We start from the raw sequence: 20,938 nt of genomic DNA, 5'->3' as shown, positions 1-20,938 counted from the left end.
ACAATCCAATTCATATTTCATGAGCAGTAAGGAAAACTTGCAAGGAAGATCCCTCCCCTTTATGGCTTTTTCTGAAGGAGATTTTTGAAAAATATTTGCAGTTTATAGAATAGCATTCATCAGTGTTCTCTTTCACGTTTCCAATTTTGATTGTATTTTCTTCAGTACCCTGCATCCTTCTTATTTGGTACTTATAATGTCTCTTTCACGATCATTGAGTCCTTTTATTTCATTAAGCCAGCGTTCTATCACGTTACTTTATTTTATACATTTAAATACGTAAACATATGAAGGTAATGGGGTAAAGGACACTAACAGTGGAGTAAGGGACTTTCCTAAGTTATGTAAATCTGTTCTGAGATCTGATATGTGAAGGCGAAATCGAGGTACAGTTATTCTGATAGAGGAGGAGCCCTAAGAAGCTGGTGTGAAAGGGGAGCCAAATAGAGCTATATATGTGAAACCCTATTAGGTGCTGCTTAGGTGGGGATGTAACATGTCTTTTGGTTGGGTAAACATATGGTGACAGTCTCCAGAGAGATGACAAGAAGAGCTGAGCTCTGATGGCAAGGAGCAGCATGGAAGAAGGAGCGCCAGAGCGTTCTCAGTGCAACTCTCATTAGCAGTATGTCTTATTTTTAACAAAAGTTACGCTGAGGTAACCTCATATATGAATTCAAGTATTTAATGTGCTTATGGATATAGATTTGTCGTCTTGGGAGATTATTATGACCTTTACAGCATGGGATAGTGAACTCTGCTGTTGCCTTTAAAGAGTTTTTGGGGAGGGGGAGGGGACAGGGGGGCATGTAAATTATTTTTTATACCTTTGGAATAAAATTTGGTGTTGGATATTAAATAAGAGCAAAGGGCGTTGGGACCAGATTCTGAAGGCACTGTTTGTGGGACCTCAGCGAAGCTAAGTTATACCATTATGCATTTTAACAGAATATTTGGCCCTTTGCCTGAGCTTTTCCATGCTTCTTGCCAAATATAAAAGGTCTATTTTGTGTTTTTAGGGAAGGGCATTGCAAAAACATGTTTTCTGTCTTGGCAATAATAGGGTAAAGGAAGAATCCTTGACCTGCTCTCTTTTTATAAAGCTCAGATAAAGCACATGCTGTTTTGATGTTTATCTAACTATGGAAAATGTCATAATGAGTGGAAACAAAGTGCATGTTGCAGTTCTTAGATTATTTGGCTGAGTTGTCCTATTCTATAGTAGTGACATGTTGATTGGGACAAAAATCTCTTATTACATTCAGTTATTTCAGTAACCATTGTAAAACACTTGTGATCTGAGTAAGAAAATATATTTTACACACACACACACACACACACACACACACACACACACACACACACACTCTTAATCCTCTTTACCAGACTACTTGAACATTGTATATTGGAATCTTTTGCCTGTCGTCCTTCATTTGCCTCTTCAGTCAATGGACAATAGTAGGAGTTGCTCTTTTGTTGTCTTTGCCAGACACTGTTGTCTCTCTAACTGCTACTCTAAGCTTTTTTTTCTTTGACTGTCTTGTAATTTCTTGGAGCATTATGTATCCTTCATACTCTGTTGCTTAGACTTCCTTTTTGATTTCTCATGTATAAGTACTCATGACTTCTCGTATCCTCTTGTTCCTGCTTTCTTCTGCTGATACACTTTTTATTTTCTCCACGTTATTTCCCTGTTCCATCACAGGGTCCGTCAACAGCAATATTTAGTACTTTTGCTACTTCTTTGGTACTCTAGAGTGCTTATAATAAAATCTTACAGTCAACTTGAGCAGATTTGTCACCCACTCTTTCAGTTGTTTTTGCTGTTTCTACAGTTTAATTGTACTGCGTGTCTTTGGTCTCAGGTTCTTTTGCCTACTCTTGACATACTCATTGAGCACTTCTCTTTCCCTTTCTTTCCTTTTCACGCAAATCTGACTGGTTTCTTCCTGGAGGTCATGCTGTAAGGGAGAAAGAATTTGACAGGTACTATATATATGTATATTTATTATATAAATACACACATATATTTTTCATTTCTCCCTTGGAAGTAGAAGCTTCTTCCTACACCCCTTCTTTTTCTTTTTAATACCTCTGTTCTGTTATGCCTCCTTTGCTCTTCTCCTTTGTGATGTTTTCCTCACAGCTTGGACTTCAGGCTACCACACTGCGAAACCTCGCTTTCATGGGGACTGATGCTTAAAAGGGGAAAGGAGGAAGGCACGTTTGCCAGAAGAGTGGTGGCATGCTGGACTTCATGCCAAGATCAGGAGGGGAGTTTACTGTGTTGGACACTCTTCTGCCGCCTCCTCTTCTTCTTCTCCCCCCAACTCAACCCTTTTCATCTTTGTCCTTTGTTTTCCCCATCCGCTAGTCTCTTTGCCCAAGTCTTGGTTTTCCTATCTAGTTCATTCCTTTTTCTACTCTTCATGCCATTTCCTAATGGGAAATCCCATTTCCTACTCTGCCTAATCAACAGTTGTTTTTCCCTCTCACGTTTGCTGGTGTTCCATGTTTTTTCCTCCCTTCTGCTTTCTCAGCCAGTCCTGCTCCTCACCACTGGTTTACTGCTGCAGTTTTTTTCTTTTTTCATCTGTGTACCTTCTCCTCTCCGTCTAGTCTCTTTCCTAGTGTCCTTTCATGCGTTTCCTCCCTGCTGATGCTAGCTTTGCTGAGCAGAGCCCCCCTGCGAGCCGCGGTCTGCTTCCCTGTCCTTCCACTAGCTGTTGCACTGGCTCCCTTCTCCTTGGGGTGCTTCTCCTCACCTACTCTGCCTGTACCTTCTTGCCCCATCTCTTTCTGAAATGTGCTTCTTATCTCTTTGCCCTGGAGAAGTTGGCCTTCCCCTCAGCATTTGAGCTGAGCAGGAGAGAAAATGGTGAAACTTACTCCTTTGATTAGTGCCAGAGCTGTCTCTGGAGTGCATCACTAAACAGCTCGAAAGGTCTCCTAAGTCTATTTCTACTGAGTATGCATCAGATGGCAGTTTACTGATGATACGAAATTGCTGTAGTCTGGTTTCGTTTCTTTACTAACCTATGTGGAGGTGCTAAATGGTCTCATAATACTGAATAATTTGTGTGATAAAATTACGTTTGCATCCAGCAGCATTGAATTTTAGGGCAGAGTAAATGGGGAGAAAAACAATCCTACCTGTTTACAGGCAGTGATGGGTTCTAAATTGTCATTACTGGGGAGGGGAGAATCTTTGGATCGTTACCGCTATTTCCTCTAGAAACAGCTCCAAGCTCAGCAGCAGTCAAAAAAGTAAACTGAAAGTCACTAGAGTGACTTTAGGGTGAATTACTGAAGTCAAGACCTGAGAAGAAGACAAACTCAGTCAACCTATAAATCCTTGATGCATTTGGAGCTTGACTATTTCTATGTTGTTCTGATCCCTGTGCATCTCAAAAAGGAGAAGAGAAGGGGACTGAACGTCGGTGACGTAAAGCAGCCTCCATGTGAACAGCAACAAAATAGACCGGGAGCCTGCAGGTTGGAAGGGAAAAAGCTGAAAAGAAATGTAAGAGGTCTGTAAAACCACAAACCTGTATGGAACAGTTAATTAGGGAAGCGTTACTCAATGTTTCTCCAAACAGAAGAACTAGGGCTCCTAAACAAAATTAGCGAATCTCCCCCTAACACAACTCAGTTTTAAAACACAGCTCCACAGATTGTAGAGACCAGGCTAGGAATGAGTCCAAACAAATTAATTAGTGGGGAATTATTTGGAAGCTAATTGAAAAGCAGACAGAAACAGTGAAGAGCCATGATTTAAGCTCTGTTTTTGAAGATCCTAAGCTGCTGGATTGTTCAAAGGTATTATACCGTATACCGTGAAAGGCTTATACATGTGCTGCTTCAGATGTTCTTTCAAACCTTGGCATTTGCCTCAGCTACATCAAGGGCAGGATGATAAGCAGACTTAAATTAATCTTGAGTCTGAATCAAGTACAGCAGCTCTTATTTTTTTCAGTAAGAACATATATTACATGTTTTGTCTGCAGTGGTGTTCTTGGAAATAAGGGAATGATTTATGTGAGCAGTCAGACTTTGCTAGCGTCCGAATTGGAAAATTTTAGCCCAAGCAATTAGTTTGGCAAACTTAGGAGCAACGAAAATGCAGGCAGCTTGCTGTAGTCTTGGGGGTTCTTAATAGTAGGTGATAGCATTATTGTGTAAGAAACTTTCCTAATTTACTAAAAGTGTGTATTTTATTTTTCTTCAGGAAGTCTGAAGTTCTTATTCCAGAAAGAAGATGCACATAAATGAACTCTATCATTTTGAATGGGATTATAAAAATGTTATTTGTTACCACTAATTGCATGCTTAATGAGATATGCCAAGTCTAGAAGTCTGTTGTAGGTCTTGAGAGTGACTTCCCGTTATTCATTGCTGCATAGTATCTGGGAAAGCATTTGTACTCAGTTCTCAGGAAGAAATCCTAGCATGAGTGTTCATGGTATGTTGTTTTCAGAGCCACATTGCTTTTGCTGCCTTGGGCAAAACATCAGTTCGGTACCCATTTGCTTGCATAGATTTTACTTTGGAGAAAGGTTATATTCCGTGGAAGATTAAATGAAGAACACCACTTGCCTACCCTCTCTTGGTGGTAAATATTAACCATTTAGTTACTGATTTCTTCATCTTACCTACTGTAGTTTTGAATCCTCTCTTAATGAACTGTTCTTGTTCTGCACCCTTACCAGTTTGATATAAAAGCATATTTACTATATCGCATTTATATTTTCATCTCTTTTCTAATCAAATTTTGTAAACTACATTAAGCCACCTTCTGAGTATCAGTCCTTATTGGGGGAGTAAAATACTGTTTTTGCTGCTCTCGTTGCCTCATCTTAGAATTTTTCAAATTTAACTGAAGAACAAGAAGAGTCTTTTGGATTACAGATTTGCTTCCCCCCGCCCCCAATTGCAGTCTGCATGGTCCTGAGAGTATGAGAGGAATCTTGTGGTAGGCGTTTAATGACTTGGGAGACAGCCAGTGAACATCTTGTTTTAGCTTGCTTCACACGTTAAATTTCTCTAACGTGAATCTAAAAAGATTGCAGATGATTTAGGTAAAAAGTGAAAACCTGTGAGCAAAAACATAACGAACTTCATGGGTAATTGTTTTAATAAATGCTAAGAACGTTCTAGCCATGTAATTCAAGAATAAAACATTGAGTTTGTTGTAAATAAAAGTAATTAATCTGTTGACAGTTCTCGAACAAAAGCTCTGGGAGGGTAGTATTCTTAAGTGTTATCCTGAAACAGTATACATGAAACGGTACAGTAAAACTGCGTGCAAAATTTTTGCTATATTAAATGGACCCAAATTAAAGGAAGTTAAGAAATCTCACCTTAATTCTGCAGGGGAATTTCACATTTAGAGCTTGACATTAGGCTGAATTTATACTTGCAGCTGTAGGCTTGTCTATTAGCTAGTTTAACCAGAAGTAAGATATTAAGGAACATTAGTTGAAATACATCAAACTTAATGGATGCCCTCATTCAGAACTGAAGTTGCGTTAACGTGATTCACACAGGGAACAGAGATGTAATATGCTTAATGTGTTTTGAATTCATACCTCTAATTTGACTTAATTTCCCATTAAAGAAGACTTGTACTATAAAGGAAACGTCTAAACTCCTGCCTCCCAGTCTGGAGTAAGTAGAATGAGTACCTAAGGAATAATCGTTAGCTTTTTTCCCTCACTAACTCCTGTGGGAAGGTCATTTTTCTCTTAATGCTGAAATATGAAAATACATATAATTTATGCCCCATAGTCCTGTTAGTGAAAACTTAGTGAGATGTACAAAACTGTATTATTGCTTTGTGGAAAATCTGTTATTTCACCAATTTAAACATCATGGGAATAAGACCTAAAAGAATTGTATCCTGACTGGAAATTGCTGTTGTGTTGTTGGATCAACCAGCAATGTGGAATTTGATCCAGAATGGTCACAGACACTTGATTTCTTTTCTATTGTGTGTATTTTTTTGGGTTTTTTTGTTTGTTTTTTTTTTTTTTTCCCCTCAGAGCACATAGAACACAAAATTTGTCCTGGCTTTATGCTGACTGCAGGATAGATGATGCCTGATTCAGCGTAAAGCCAGTGGATGCCAAGACAAGCCACTGTAGATTTTCAGACATGTTTGAATCGTAAGAGTTTTACGTTGGATTAATACTTTGTATTATGTGACTATTGCCTTTTTAACTGGCGTTGTAAACCCCATATTAATGTTCGACTGTCGCCTAACTATAGCACCTGATTTACATTCCTGTGTATTTTTGTATCTGAGAAGTAACTGAACGCTGGCTGAGGACTTAGATGTGACAGTACTCAGCAGCAGCGTATTCCTCGACCTTGAATGATGCACTGAGTCCTATATACAAAATAGGGTTGAATGCTGAAAAGTTGGATTCATACCGTTCAGCATGCATGCTTGAGAAGCTGTGTAAACGTGCTGTGGCATTTAAGTTACATCACATGTGCAGCATTTCCTAGCTCTTTCCGGGACCGGGGGTACCTTTCTTCAAGCTGCAGGGAATCACCTCTATTTACTTGAAATACTGTCATGAAGTCTTGTGTGCTTGAGCGCTGTCCTTTCGGCCCGCTGCTCCTTCTCATTCAGTAGTTCAGTGAAATGGAGAAGAGAATTGAATCCAGGTTTCCCACTTTGCGCTAGCGCTCTGGCTATGGAGCTGTCAGGTTAAAGGGAGATGCTGGCGATCTCCCAGCCTTTTTGTTACAGAGCCTTCTCTGTCACGCGTGGTCTGAGGGAGCCCTCCTAGATTGCCAGAACCACCGGTAAACTCCAGAGATTTTGGATCTCAGAGATGGATGCAGGAGACGTGTGTCGAGCAGTGCAGTGTTGTCCCACTCGATGCGCTCTGGGTCAACGCAGCAGCAAAATAAGGGGAATATCCATACCATGCAGTAGTGAACACCAGTGTCAAAAGCAGGGACGCCTGAAGCTTTGCTTTAAACCCCCGAAAGATTAGCTGGTGTCTAACCAGCAATTCTGAAGACTCTAGTTCTGGACCTGTAGATACCGAACTCTTGTCTTCAGACTGGGGGCGGGAGGGAGGGGGGAATCACACTAATCTGGCCATTATAATCAATTAAAATCAGTGTGTATATAGCTCACCTTAAAGTTTCATAACCAGCCATTTAACGCGTTACCAAGTTGGGGAGCTGTGTCGTTATCAGTAATAGGATATAAGAAGTCATTGGATGGAAGTTGCTTCAGGATCTAGATTTTATTTCACGATAACTGTTGAATGACTTGTAATAGAATTTCAATTGTGTAGTTGGTAATGTACAAACTGTGGAAAATGGAAGAGTATCACAGAATGAATGTTTGATTTAACAATAAAAATATTAAGTAAAATAGTATATCAGTTAAGAAATAGCTAAGAACCGTCAACTTGTGGACGATAACAACAAGTAAACTTTAGAAGTAAAAGGAAACTCTTTTGTAAACAATTAGATTGTTATTTATGAGTCTTCAAAATTTTGAGCACGCTCCTTCCTTGTTCTAGAAATTAAATGTAAAAAGCTCCTCCTTGTATTAAGGAAAGTTTGTCTTGTGTAGAACAGTTTTGAAAAATATTGACTTTTTTTTTTTAGTGGACAAAGATGCAGCTCCCATTTATTTCACTAAAAACTGAAAATATACCACCAGAGTGGTAATTTTATAGCTGTCTTTGCAAGCCTGCATTAAGAAATTTAATATTACAGAAATGTGAGTTTGCAGAAGTGACAGAATAATTGTAAGCCAAACCAGCCGTAAGGGAAGCGGTGACCAAAGTAACCAAAAGATGCACGTGCAGCATGTATTTACATATTACCTTACAGAAAGTGAGGTGAAAATCTTCTCTTCTCATGTTGCTGTTCTGCCTAAGCGTTCAACAGTCTTTGAAGTCATACAATTTTAGTAAATACTGCTGATAAACCTGTACCGTTCTGCATTTAGATGGTCAATTACTCATCGTATATACCTGCAACATATATCAAAGCACCTCAACTTACTTATATGAACATAGTACAGGGTGGACAGTAGGAACAGCTACGTCTGTATATGTTAGTGGGTTACAGCAGTGCTATATATATTTATTTTCTGCAGGAAATAAAATGTATTTGCTCTTTAGGACAGAAGTTCTCTTCAGGATGGCATTGCAGTCCCCTGCAAGAGCATTTGCATGCGTTAGAAATGCATTGCCTGTTGAGATGCATCACTGTAGTGGCATAATTGAATACATGCAGGCTGGATATGCCTGCTGCTGAGCCATTCTTTTGCCCTGGTTATAGAGGTTAAAATGTTTTGGGCTTTTTCTCCTCGACCTCTTAGTTTTGCTTGCAAGCTTTTTAGAAAGCCACGCTGGACTGTCATGAAGAGTAACTCAGTGCCAGTTTTGTAGCTGAATATATATTTTTGATGCATCGCTGTTATTTTGTGGTCAAAAAGATAGAACTGGTTTGTCTCCTGTAGATCTGAACATGCTTCCCCCCTGCCTTTTTACAGACTTACAAAAGCAGAAACGTTATTCCTCTGAGTCTGGTTTGTATAATAACGTGTCTTTCTGAAGTCTTCTTGAGGAGAACCTTTTCTGAAGACCAGACAGTTGGTCAGAATTGATGTGTAACCTTGTTGGTTGCCCTCCTCCAAGCGTTTTGGAAAAAACAGTTACCAGCACTGTTTATTCTGTGGGCTATAGTGCAGGAGCCATCAAATTCTTAAGGGGAAACTTGTTGCCAGGGAGGAAAGAAAAAAAAAAAAAAGGGAGCATTGAAATAGTAGAAAAAGCCCTACAACGGTAAATCCAGCTGCAGTTTGAAAACCCAGATTGAATGTTTAGGTATGTGAAATTAAATGAAACTGCTTCCAAATTTAAAACTGTATTAGCAAGGTAACACTTTTTTTTAGCTGTGAAGATTGTTCTCGTAGAGCTTAAAGTAGCTTTGTTGCTTAACGGGAAAGCTCTTTCTCTTTTCAGTAACAGAAGAAATTTCCTCTCAAGTCGACTAGAAAGAGAATTCAGAATATTTTAAAATCTTCAGAAATGACAAACATTCCCTGTTGCTTTTCACCCATTTACTTTCTACTAGATGTTTTCAATTTAGTTGTTGGTATTACTGAAGTAGATGAATATTCTGCTATTTTGTTGTCAGCCAAATAAGGAGAAAAATATTTGCCTGTTGCGAGAGAGGGAGAGATTACATTTTTCTTTACCTTTCCACTGCGGAGAAGATGGTTGTATTGTTGCTCTTTGATGGACTGACCAATTTGACTACCAAGCTGCCTTTAAGAAAAAAGAGAGCATAAGATCTAATTTAAAAAACAAAATAAAAAGAAAAAACAAAAAGACCCCTGAAGCGTCCATTAAAAATGTGCCTTTTTTGGTTTTGTTTTTTGGTCCAAGAATGCAAACTTGCTTTCAATTGATTTAGCTAAACTCATTCCTGCAATAGTGTAATTGTAGAATCTCAAATTAATACATTTGAAACTGTAGAGAAAATTCAGTATTGAGTGGCTGTGATGCCTGTGGGTTTTTTTTCTTTCCATCTTACACTTTAATATGTACACTATAGCCAAGTCAATATTTTAATACACCTATATAAGAAAATGCAGATATAAGGTTGTATGAGAAGTTAAGGATTTTCTTATTTTGGCAGTAATTTTACCATAGTCCTTTCTTTCTGTTCAAAGGTCCATGCCATAGTATACCCTGTTGTTAACTAAGAAATTGAAAGAGTGAATATACTTGTATTTTTCCTCCAAGTTACTTAAGTAACTTGGTTTATTTATTTTTTTCTCTTTGCTGAGAACCCGAAGAATTAAAAATGCAGTTACCCTAGTTGTATTTTCTTTTAGTTAAAATGTATCATTTTTGAAAAGGCTTTTGCCAAGCTTTTGTTTCAGAATAATGTTATTTAGCGATGCCAAACCATTTTCAGCTCCTGAAATGAAAATATTTATAGAATAAGTAACTTTTAAAATGGTCGTTGTGGGAGGAGGGTGTGGCGGTTTTGTCCTCTTCCGAGCCTGACGTTTTGCAGTTTACCAGCTAGAACTCTGTTCAGGGTTAACTTAGTTTTAACTGTTTTTCAGTCTTGTGCAGGTTTGGACCCCTCATATTTGGGAGGATGAGGTGGGAGAAGAGAACCGTCTGCTTAGATAGGTGGAAGCTTGAAGAAAGGAAAACATTGACGATCAGACTTGGATGTTTTTATATTGAAGGACTGCTTTGAGTAAAGCTGAAAGGAGACTCCTTGTATACGGATAAGAATTAGCGGGAACAAGACAGTCTGCTTAAAGTCATGCTTTAAAATATTGTAGCTTGTTTGTTTTCCTTCAGCATGTGCCTTGTACGCCGAGACAGAACTTGGGGCAGCCCAATGTGAGAATGCCAGCGGTAGTTTCGGCATTTTAGTCTGTCTCCCTATCTTGTTTTTGCTTGCCGAAGGCTGTCCAAGGATAGGGCTTCAACAGACCAGTATAGGAGGGAGATGTCCCCTCTGGCATGGAGCTTAAGTTGCCACTTAAATATTTAACTTCAGAAGGTTCTTTGGACTCCCCCTGCCCCTCCCAAATCTATTTTATATGGTGCCTAAATCTTTTTGTGAGACTTCGTGCTCCTGCCCTGGTCATAGGTAGAGTCCTGCTGTCTGGTACCCCTGTATGGACTGATGCACGAACCCTTCACAGCAGTTCAGCTTGAATCTGTCTGTAAGCAAAGACTTCTGATTTCGGCTGTGCAGTCACTCCGTAAGTGGAAGTTCTCCAGCTAGAAAGGGGAATCCAGGCTGGAAAATCCCAAACGTAGGGAGCAATTGAATCGCTAAACAAAACTGACTATTCAGTGGCTTTTTAGACTAATCAGCTGTGTTGGTTCCCGTCTTTTTTCCTCTCCTGATACCTTGAGGACCTGCAGCAGAGTTTCAAGTTAACTAAGGACTGTTCTTACAAGTTAAATAAAATTAATAGCTGCCTATTTTTATTTTTTATTTTGAGCAAGGCTCAAATTAGCTCCCTGAGGGAAAAGCTCTGCAGCATGAGCTCGGTGTGGTATTAGGCATCAGAGGGTCTATGTGAAAAGAATGATAGTAATAAAAGGGAGGAGAAGAGCTAGTTCTTGCTTAATAACATCTAAATAGGCTGACATTTCTCAAGAGCTTCTGTAGGAGTGAAATGATGATCTTTAGGTTCCTTTGAAAATCCTTCAATTTAAAACCAACTTCAGTGACCCCGGAGGCTTTGAATATGCACATCACACGAGAAGAACAGGGCTTCGCAAATTCTGTAACGTACAGTTGCTTTTATGAGCAGTCGAGCTTATGCTTTGGTCTCTCCTATGACTTCTTCTGATTCACGTCTCTGCCAGTTGAAGGTTTTGTTTCTAATCTTGAAAGCAGTTAAATACATTACAGATTGCATTTCCATCAAAGAAACTACCAAGGTTGTTCCAGAGCAGATTAGCTACGTAGATCAAAAGACCGAATAAAGCCTATGAAAGATAGAAACACCTCTGAGATGAGGTGATCTGGCCTCAAAGTAACTTTGTGAAGGTGATTATGGCTTTGTCTTCCCTGACACACAAATACATAGTTACTGCAGGATATACTAGTGCAGATAGGGAGAGCAGCGTTTATGTGTCTTCCTCGATTTTTCGTGGTTTACCTCACAGTGAGACGAAAGTACCTGTCCTTGCTCTGCTCGTATGGGTGCATAGCTGGAAAGCATCATTTAACCTGTGGTGAAAATGTATTTATATGTGAGAGCTAAGATACCTCCTTGATGAATCTGCTGTCTGACCATCGTACAAAGTGCTAAACACCTTCATAGCTGATCGTTCTCTTTACCTCAGTAACAGCATAACTCTCCTCCCTCCTCACAGAAGTCATCTTTTCCTGTGGGGAAAAATGCGTGACTTTCTATACCTCTAAAGAGCAAGAGACTTTTATGTGACATAGACTAGCAACTATAAAGTTACTGCGTAGTACAGTGACAGACAATTTGTAGGGGAAGTTCAAGAGTCTGAAACAAGCTACTCTAGAGCTGGCTCTCAGTATGTGACTCTCTCTTTCTTCGTCTGCTGGAGATGATCAATAAAACCCCACCAAGCCCACCTTTCATAAGAGTTTTTATAAAAACACAATATTGCGGTAGACATTGGTCGCTGTACCTATTATGAGACACCATCTTCCAGGATCAGTTTATCTGTTAACAGTTGTATCTGCTTGTTCTTGTATCGTCAGTGCCATTTAGCTTAATTATATCTGTCTTTGCTGCTCACCCTTTTGTATTTTAGTGGTTATCAATCTCATTTTCTTTTACTATTTGATTTGTTACAGTAATAGAGCAAGCTTTTTCTTCCCCATCAAAGGATGGGTTGTTTGCTCCTTTGACCACCCTTTGCCTTTTTCAGGGTGAGTTAATCTTTTTTGGCGCCGTGTGGGGGCGGGTGGTGTTGAGCATAGGTAAATAAAACTGTATGGCATTTTAAATGACATCACGGAAGATTTTTATAGATTCATATCAGTACGTCCCCTTCCCTCCTGTAAATGCCTCAAATAGTATATTGGAGATCAGATATACCCTCTTAATTTCCTTATCACTTTATTGGGTTATGTTCATCCAACTCTGCCATCTCACTTGTGTCTTACACTTGATGACTTTCAGTCTGTAATAGAAATTTTTTACTTAGTTTTTAAGTGCATGAATTCAGATTTTGTGCTGTTAATTTAATCCCATTTTGCTACCCTTTGTTTACTCGGTCACAGAATAAAAAATCATAAAGGACGATGCGTTACCACACTATTTTCTTCATTGGTAATACATTACCTTTATTTCATCAGATAATTTCATTACCACCATCATGATTTTGGTGCTAAGATGGGTTTTCTTAATAATCGCAATACCGGTTCCTTGATAGGTCCACAAATATTTTCCATACAGGGCTATTTTACTTTGAAATGTTTTCTGTTGTCACCTGTCTTTTTAGGTAGTTTCTTGCTCATTTCAAAGCTCTTCCAGCTGCCATCTTTCCCATCTCATAAAATACCAAATGCTTTTTATAAAGCTGAAAATTGAACACAGATCTTCCCATGGTGTGGGAAAATTAGTTATCAAAGAAGAAATTCAGATCAGTTTGGTGTCTTTAAGGCATTTTTCTTCATTCCTTTGTTGTTTCAAAATGTTTTTTAAAGCTCTGCACGACACTTTTCTTGGATTAACAGGTTTGCAAGTGCCGTGTCTCTTGTCTCCTTTATAAATGTATGTGCTGTGTTTGCTAGTCAGACAATGCCACCCTGGCCTGAATTTTGCTTGTTTCTGAATTGCATTAATTTCTACTTATTTTCCATTATCTGTGTGGTCTTTGTTGCCGTGGTTGGTATCACAGTCGTCGTTAAAAACTGAAGTAAAACATTTCATATCTTGAACTCATCTTTGTGTTATATCCTACTTCACTCTCGTTCTTGAGCTTGCACAGTCTCTTGTGTTCTTTCTCTCTTTGGCTGGAGAATCTTTTGTGTTTGTTTTCACTTTGCAGCCTAACCCGGCTTGCCTTCTGACACTTCAGATTTCCAGCCTCTTAGGCTCCTGTACCAATTCTGCAGTCAACTTAACTTCTCCTCAGACATCACATACTTTCCTGTCATGATCTCCATTCCTCCCTTGGGATAAGAGATGGTCACTTATAAGGGAAAGCCTCAGTGTTCAATGAATATTCAGCAGATAGGAGAGGAAGTTACTAACTATTCTGCGTATGCTGAGGAGCTGCCAGGAATCCTATAAACTCTTTCATGCTATCTGGGCTATCCAAATGCAACATTTTAAAATTTGAACTGAGCACTGAGAGCTGTGACAAGCAAAGTCACTTGTACAGTGCTCTTGACCAGAAAAAAAAATTAAAAAATACATAATGAATTTACAAGAAAGACACTGTACAGGACAGTCCAAGTTGCACAGGATGTTGACAGTTCAAAATGATGCCTTACTCCATGACTTTGTGCCTAAGCTGCTTTGTATGGTGTTACCAAGGAAGCAATGTACTGCTACTCACCTGAGACAATTTTTTTATTAGCGTTTTATTGCGAGTTTGGTATAATGGAAGTTAAAATTTAGAGGAACAAAAGGCTAACGTGCTATTAAAATAGGATGCTGTGTTCTGTTGGTAACGTTGGTTCTCTTGGTTGTAAATTCTAGTTGCGGGTCCTGTTTTCATTCAGGATTTTATCTAGTTATAAAATGTCGTCGCATAGACTGGAACGTTTCACAAACTACAACAGTGTACTAGGTTCTTCTTCCTGGCTTTGGACTTGAATTGACCAAGTCTCCAAGGTGATTTACTTCTGCACAAGATCTAAGAAAAACAGCATTACAGCTACGCGTCTTTCTTCTGTTTTATATTCTTAAAGTTCACGCAGCAATCTGTGGTGCAGAAAAGTTACAGACAGTGATTTAACATCTCTCTTGTCCTTGAGATTTTTAGTGCAGCTCAAATGCACGTTTTGTGAAGTGTGTGCGTGGTGATGAACTGACATACAGCCATTTTTGAAAAAAGGTGCACGGCTTAACTCTTAGACATATTTGGCATATGACAGCTAATCAGATGAGTAACAGAAGCAGCAGGGTGAAACTGTGTGGTGAGGCGAGGCATTTGACCGGGCTAAAGTCTTATCTAAATGCGTTTCACTGTAGTCTTATGACTCTTCCCTCACCCTGGATCTCCTGTTTGGGTAATACAGTTAAAAATTATTTCTTTTCCTTTATCCCACAAATTTCAAATCTGTTTCATTCTCAACATATCTGAAAATACTAAAAAAACCCATGCCTTTCTTAGCAGAAATTGACAAAAAAGTAAAAGTAGCAAATTTAATATGAGATGAGTTACGCCTTTATTTTCAAGATTAGAGTTGATCAAAGAACTAGATGCTACCTTGCCTTCCTCTCATGCAATGCGTAGTTATGAAACCGTTTAGAAAAATATTAATGACCATACAGGTAAATGGTTAGTGTAGCAATTAAATATTGACAAATTTCTAATCAAACATGAAAGATGTTAGTATATATAGTTGATGTAATGGTGATGTAAATGACTTTAAATACATCTTTGTGCTTCCACGTTATTGGCTTCCTCCACTCTGCTTAAATGAAAATGCCGTTTCCAAAGTCTCAGATTTCTTTTTAGCTAAATCCGTCTCTTGATTTCCATGTTTTTATTTTTTTCCTGTCCTTTCTTCCTTTCTGATCGTGTCTTCTCAGTGTGTTTTTTTTTTTTTTTTTTTTTTTTCTGGAATGGTTTCCCTCATCTCTGCTCTTCAAACACCTGTGAGTACCCTAGGCTCTGTCCCGGTGGTCACCCTCTCTTCTCCTACAGTCAGTCTCTAGGGGAGATCTTTTTTAGACATAAATCTTAATGAAATTTTTGTTCATGACTCTCATGCTAGTCACTTTTGCCCTAAGCTATAGTTTCTGATCTCTTCTGACTGATGTCTAGCGCTATTGCAAGGTAAGTTTGGGAAAGCAGAGCTCCTGTCCTTGGTGCAAGGTGCTAGGACTGCAAAGGCAGCACTTCTCTGGTCTGGCTGCTGTCGCTGGGACCTGTGTTCTTAACTGCCAGAGTGTAACGAAGTCTTTAAAAAAAAATACTTCATTTTGCATCACGTGTCACTTCTTTCCATTTGAAAGTTGCCATTTTACATGAAATTTCTTATGGTCTGCTGTTATATTGGGGTTGCAGTTCAGTAGAAGAAGGAGGTATAAAGATCCATGATTTGTGAAAACTACAAAAGGTCTTCCAAAATGACTATTTATGAAAATTGCTGAAAGTATTCACTTAAAATAGATAAGGGAGAATAATGCATAAATTGAGTTGTCTTCCTCCATAATGAACTTATTTGTTCATCTGCTGGAGCACAGAATAGGTAAGATAAAAACTAATTTAAATATTCTAAATGATAACTTCCAAGTATTTCCTCTTACGTACTGTAAGGTGGAATAATAGGATTTGACAGATTTTCAGTCTAATCTTTAATATTGATCAGTGTCTGATATAAATAGAAAATGAACTCAGCTCAGGGAACCCGTTCTGCAAACATTCTGTATTAAATTTTGAGTGTCCTCTTAAACATAGCTGTTAGATGCTTTGTAAGATTTTATGTCTATAGGTAGTGTTTTGCTGTATAACGGCTCTTCTTGAGCAGAAAATATATTGTGTTTATAAGGCTGTTGCTGCTGCTATGGTTACAGTATTGGGAACATCTCATGGTCTTCTAGGTAGCAAATTTAAAAATGAAATTGATTGCTTTTAATCTGTTCATTTACAATTGAGTTTAGAAAAATTACTCTTGAAATTCTTTAGGAATGTTAATTTGCTTTCAGAGCAGAACAGACTTGAAAAAATGGGCAGGTAGCGAGTGCTTCTGTAACGCGCGCCAACAAACTCTATTAATTTGGTGGGAGCTCTTTCCATCTATGATTGCAGCTATAAACAGTCATTCAGTAGCTGTAAAATACAGTGTAATACCTTTTTACAGAGGCAGTTTTCTCTGTTGCCTTATAGTACCGTATTCTTCAGCTTAAGGTCGGATACATACATTTTAAGTCAGAAGCTCAACCCATGTGCTATGAAACGAACTTAGTCCTTCCTAATGCTTTCTATAAAAATCTTTGTTTAAGAGCATACGTGAACAGTTTGATTCTGGGCACGTGGAAAAAATCTTGGTTTTGATAAGAGCGCTTTTTTTTTTTCCACCTAAGTTGAATCAAAAGAAAAAGATGAATTTAAAAAGTTTACTCATTATAAATGAATATATATTATTGCCATTTTGGATAGCAAATTTACCATTTTTCTTTTAAATGTGAAAGAATCTTCCTTTTTCATGATGTGGATTTTTTTTTTTTTTTTAAAGTTTTTTGCCTTGCAGGTTTCATTTGTTAATCAGGCTGCTCTGATAGGTGACCATAGCTACATAAAATTTCTCTATTTGACACTAACAATGTTGTTCCTTAGAATTGCCTAATATGCACGTATTCCTGTCTCATTTTTGCATAGTGTCTTTCAGTTAATGGAAAGAACTTTGGGCATTCTTTTTTATTCCTATGCCGTACGTAGTATTTCTGCTACCTTGTTTATTAAATGCTAGCATTTGATATGGAGCTGTAGTCTCTCTAGCTTTTTTTTTTCCTGCCTAGTTTTTATTTTGTGAGAATTCTTTATTTCATTTCTTAAAGAAGATGGAGTTATTATATATCCATATTGCTGCAAATAGTATCTTTAAGGAAAATGTAGTAATAATTAAAAAAGTCTAGTAATGTATCTGCTGTAAGATTTTTTTCCTAGTTTAAAGATTATTTTCTGAACATGTCACAGCATTCTACTGTCATGATGTATGCTGCCAATGACAGGCTCAGTAACCCACTAAATCATGACACTAGAAATTCTCCCTCTTGGCTGGGCTTCCGTAGATTAAAAGGTTATCGAATTTCAATATTTTTAGTAATAGTAAAAACAACTTTCCGATATAGGGATTTTATGTGGTGCTTCTAATTTTTTTCTTAATCTCTAGATTTTGTATAGTCTAGAGTTCTGTAATTTACTGTTTAAGTGAATTTAAATAATTTTGCTATCTCACCTAAGTGATACCTAGAAATGACTACTGTTCAGTTCAGTAGATACCAACTTCTCTCTTGTTAGAGCTAGAAATTCATAATATTAAGGAGAAGAAAAAACAAAAGGAGGAAATCACTTCCTGCATGGTACAAAAAGCATTTAAATGATTCAGTTTGCTGGAAAATGGGAAGAGATGTAAACATTTGTAATAATACTTAGAAGATCTCTTGTCTTGGCAGATACCTGTATGGCCAAAGGAGAATATAAATGAGAATTATTCTCGTTCCTTAATTTTTTTTTTCCGTAAAATCAGCATCTTGTGTCTTTTTCTGTAAAGTTGCGGGGGGGAGGGAAGACTTCTCTCTCAAATGTGCCTGATACCATACTCCATTCACTGATGCACCATTATAAACCAGTGCCGAGTAATTTATATAGTAGTGCTGCAGATGCAAGCAATTTTCAGATAAAACAGAGATGATCAATCATTTTTATGAATGCAATATCTTAAAAAATAGCACTGGCAAGAGAGTGGTACTTTTGGAGGCCTTGCTTGCCTGGCTCCTTCGGAGGACTGATTTCATCTGGCCAAACGGTGACTTCAGCAGCTGGGCATGCTTTCATGTGCTCGCTAATTGTGGGTGTAGTAACCGTGAGACCTCGGCTTGCTGGCACGCAGCACTAATCCTGGGTTCGTTTCTGGATTACTGAACAGCAGTTGAAACAACCATTAAAAGAAGGGTGGATATTGTTGCTGTACGAGTACTCGGGTTGTAGCTTTCCTCTTTTAGGAGTGTCAGGGGTTTAAACGTTAGATGCAGGAGTCTTAAGTGCTGCTGTGGCTATTCCCTATCTATTAAAAATGGCTCTTATTTAAAGAAACTGTGTTAGTCAAAAGGTCTTAGACCTGGTTGCCTTTAACTTGCTGCAGATGCAGACAAGAGCACATCGGCCCTTTGTGGCGAGGCCTTCACGTTGGCTTCCTCTTCCCACGCTTGCCGTTCCCTGCGTCTTTGGTTCGGGGCTCCGGTAACAGCTACGCAGCTCCCTTGCGGCGCTGAATGCGTTGGCCGAGAGCTAAGATCGTGCGCTCGCTTCCTGCGGCTCAGCCGACGTGCTGTATACAACTCCGTTAGCTGCCGTCTCTCATCCGTGTTGGGGGCTTTATCTCTGTTTTCCACCTTGCGGACGCCTTGAGGGTGATAGCCCTTCTCAATACAAATAAGGGCTTGTTTCTTATTTACGACAGAGTTCAAATCCCAGTTACCTAGTATCTGGTGCTTTGGGTACTGTCATTGCAGGCAGCGCTGGTTGTTTTTAAAGTTGCTCAGTAGTTTCTGTATGAGATGCTGCTTTCGTTGTCCCGGGACTTTGGCAGGCTTCACCACCTGGGCTGGCGTGGTTGGCCCTCTCTGGCTTGCCTCTGTCCTTATTTTAAATACGAATCATAGTGGCTCAGCTACTTCTGAGAAGAAGGCGAAGAATAATATTTCTTAGCAGTTTTTGGTAAACTTTTCTTTGAAATGACCTTCCTGCTTTGGGAGGAAGAGCTCTCTAGACTTCCATGCAAGTAAAGCAAGGATCTCGCGCAGAAGAAAGTTGTACGCTAAGGTAATAATTGTGTGGCAGTCAAACACTGTATCGTGCACGCAAACAACTGGAGAAAAGTACAGTTGCAGAAGCTTTGTTCTGGCATTTTTAAATTCTGATGTTCACTTTTGTCACCATAATGATGTTTCTGTAACAGGAGAACTGTTAGGTTTATATGCAATAACATTTTTTACTTTAAGATAGAATCTGAGATAAATGAATGGCTATGCACCCATTGGCTTAGGGATGCACATACAGCTATATCAACTTGGGAAACACACAGCATGTCCTGTATACTTTCTGAAGTAACTTCTTATTTTTGGGGGTGAGCTGAGAGTTGGAAAGGGAGAAGCATAGCTAGTGGTGGTCAGCTGTTTGTAGAACAATGAGCCTGCACAACAGAGGCTCTTTACATCCTTCTAATTTTGACTTTTTGAAGATAATGCGTTGAATCGCTGGCATCTTTTTTTCTAGGGCCTGTTTTAGGATTGAGTTAGCTGAATAAGTTACTGAGAAACTAATGAATCTACAGCCTTAGTATCTGCCCTAATTGTCTGCTTGCACGTTTATAACCTGGCATAAATCTGTCCTAGTTACTCCTCTTTGAAAGAAGGCTCAGCTAACTTGCATTTGTCCTGGGTAGAGTATGCATTCAAGCAGTTGCAGTGGTGACTGCTCAGATGCAATAAATTTGTGTTAACTAACACTCAGCAGCTGGTTTGCGTAGCTGCACCCTTGCTTTCTTGGGCGCTAGCTTGCATGGCTACAGTATGGCGTGAGTAACTTGGTTTGTTTAGTTGTGGTAAGGCACCTGATGTTTGTTTGTCTGTCTGTCTTTAGCAAGTACAGACATAAAAAAAAGATTGTTGTGTTTCTTTGCAGCTTTTACGAGAGCTGAAGCACCCCAACGTGATTGCGTTACAGAAGGTTTTCCTTTCTCACAGCGACAGAAAGGTTTGGCTCCTGTTTGACTATGCTGAACACGATTTGTGGGTAAGTACAGATTTGCCTGAGTTTCTGAGATAGTGTGAGCTTGAACAAACTGAAGTGTGTGTGGTGTACGCTCGTATAATGCAGAGATACATAATTCTTTTGGTCGATAATTAATCGTCTAACTGACGTCCTGTTCTCAGTCTACTTTGATCTTCCCTTTGAAACCTACAAAAGGCTATGGAGAATCTTTTAAAATGTCAGATTTCATTTTTAAACCAAAACAGAGCTTCCCTAGAAGATTTAGACAGAGTTAAAAGAAACTATTCCTAAAGTGAGATCTCTTAAAATAGAGATCAGAAATATCTTTAATTAGTTTTCTTTTTCCTGTAGTTTAAAAAAAAAAAAAAAAGGCGAGAGACTGCTTTACTAACTCCTTTCCCTGCGATGTCGTGAAAGTGACCAACATTCAATCGTTAGTTTTAACTGGTGAATTTGGGACATCGGTATGAGTGGGATGAAAATTTAGTAAGCACTGGCTAATTAGGCCTACCGATATGCTTTCACTATATAGAAAAGGAGTAGAGACTTAAATGTCAATTTTTAAGTTTCCAAGAAAGTGTGGTAGAGTTTAGTTTCACCTGTTGTAGTGGTAAGCAGCAGTGACGTATGAGTTAAACTCAGAGAGATATATATTCAAGCTCTACACCTATCAGTAAGATGGAAGGTGCTTGAGTCTGGGTTTTGTTTTAAGCCCAAGAGATATCAAACGCTTGCTAAGAGTAATAAATGTGTTT

General features: G+C 38.7%; 1 protein-coding gene across 6 annotated transcripts in view; it reads left to right on the top strand.

Moving 5' to 3' along the window:
* Positions 1-20,938, top strand: part of CDK19 (cyclin dependent kinase 19) — a 134,859-nt gene that overhangs the window by 36,728 nt on the left and 77,193 nt on the right. For all 6 annotated transcript variants that reach the window (XR_011140169.1, XM_068938032.1, XM_068938036.1 and 3 more), the window contains one exon: positions 20,094-20,204. Coding sequence is in view for 5 of the 6 variants with exons in the window: in XM_068938032.1 (XP_068794133.1) it covers positions 20,094-20,204 (111 nt within the window). In the remaining variant the exon portion in view is untranslated. The remainder of the gene's footprint in view (positions 1-20,093; positions 20,205-20,938) is intronic.

Source organism: Struthio camelus, chromosome 3, assembly GCF_040807025.1.
Source record: "Struthio camelus isolate bStrCam1 chromosome 3, bStrCam1.hap1, whole genome shotgun sequence".
Lineage (NCBI taxonomy): Eukaryota > Metazoa > Chordata > Aves > Struthioniformes > Struthionidae > Struthio > Struthio camelus.
Note: the sequence above shows the minus strand (reverse complement) of the source record. Positions and strands in the feature narration are given on the sequence as shown.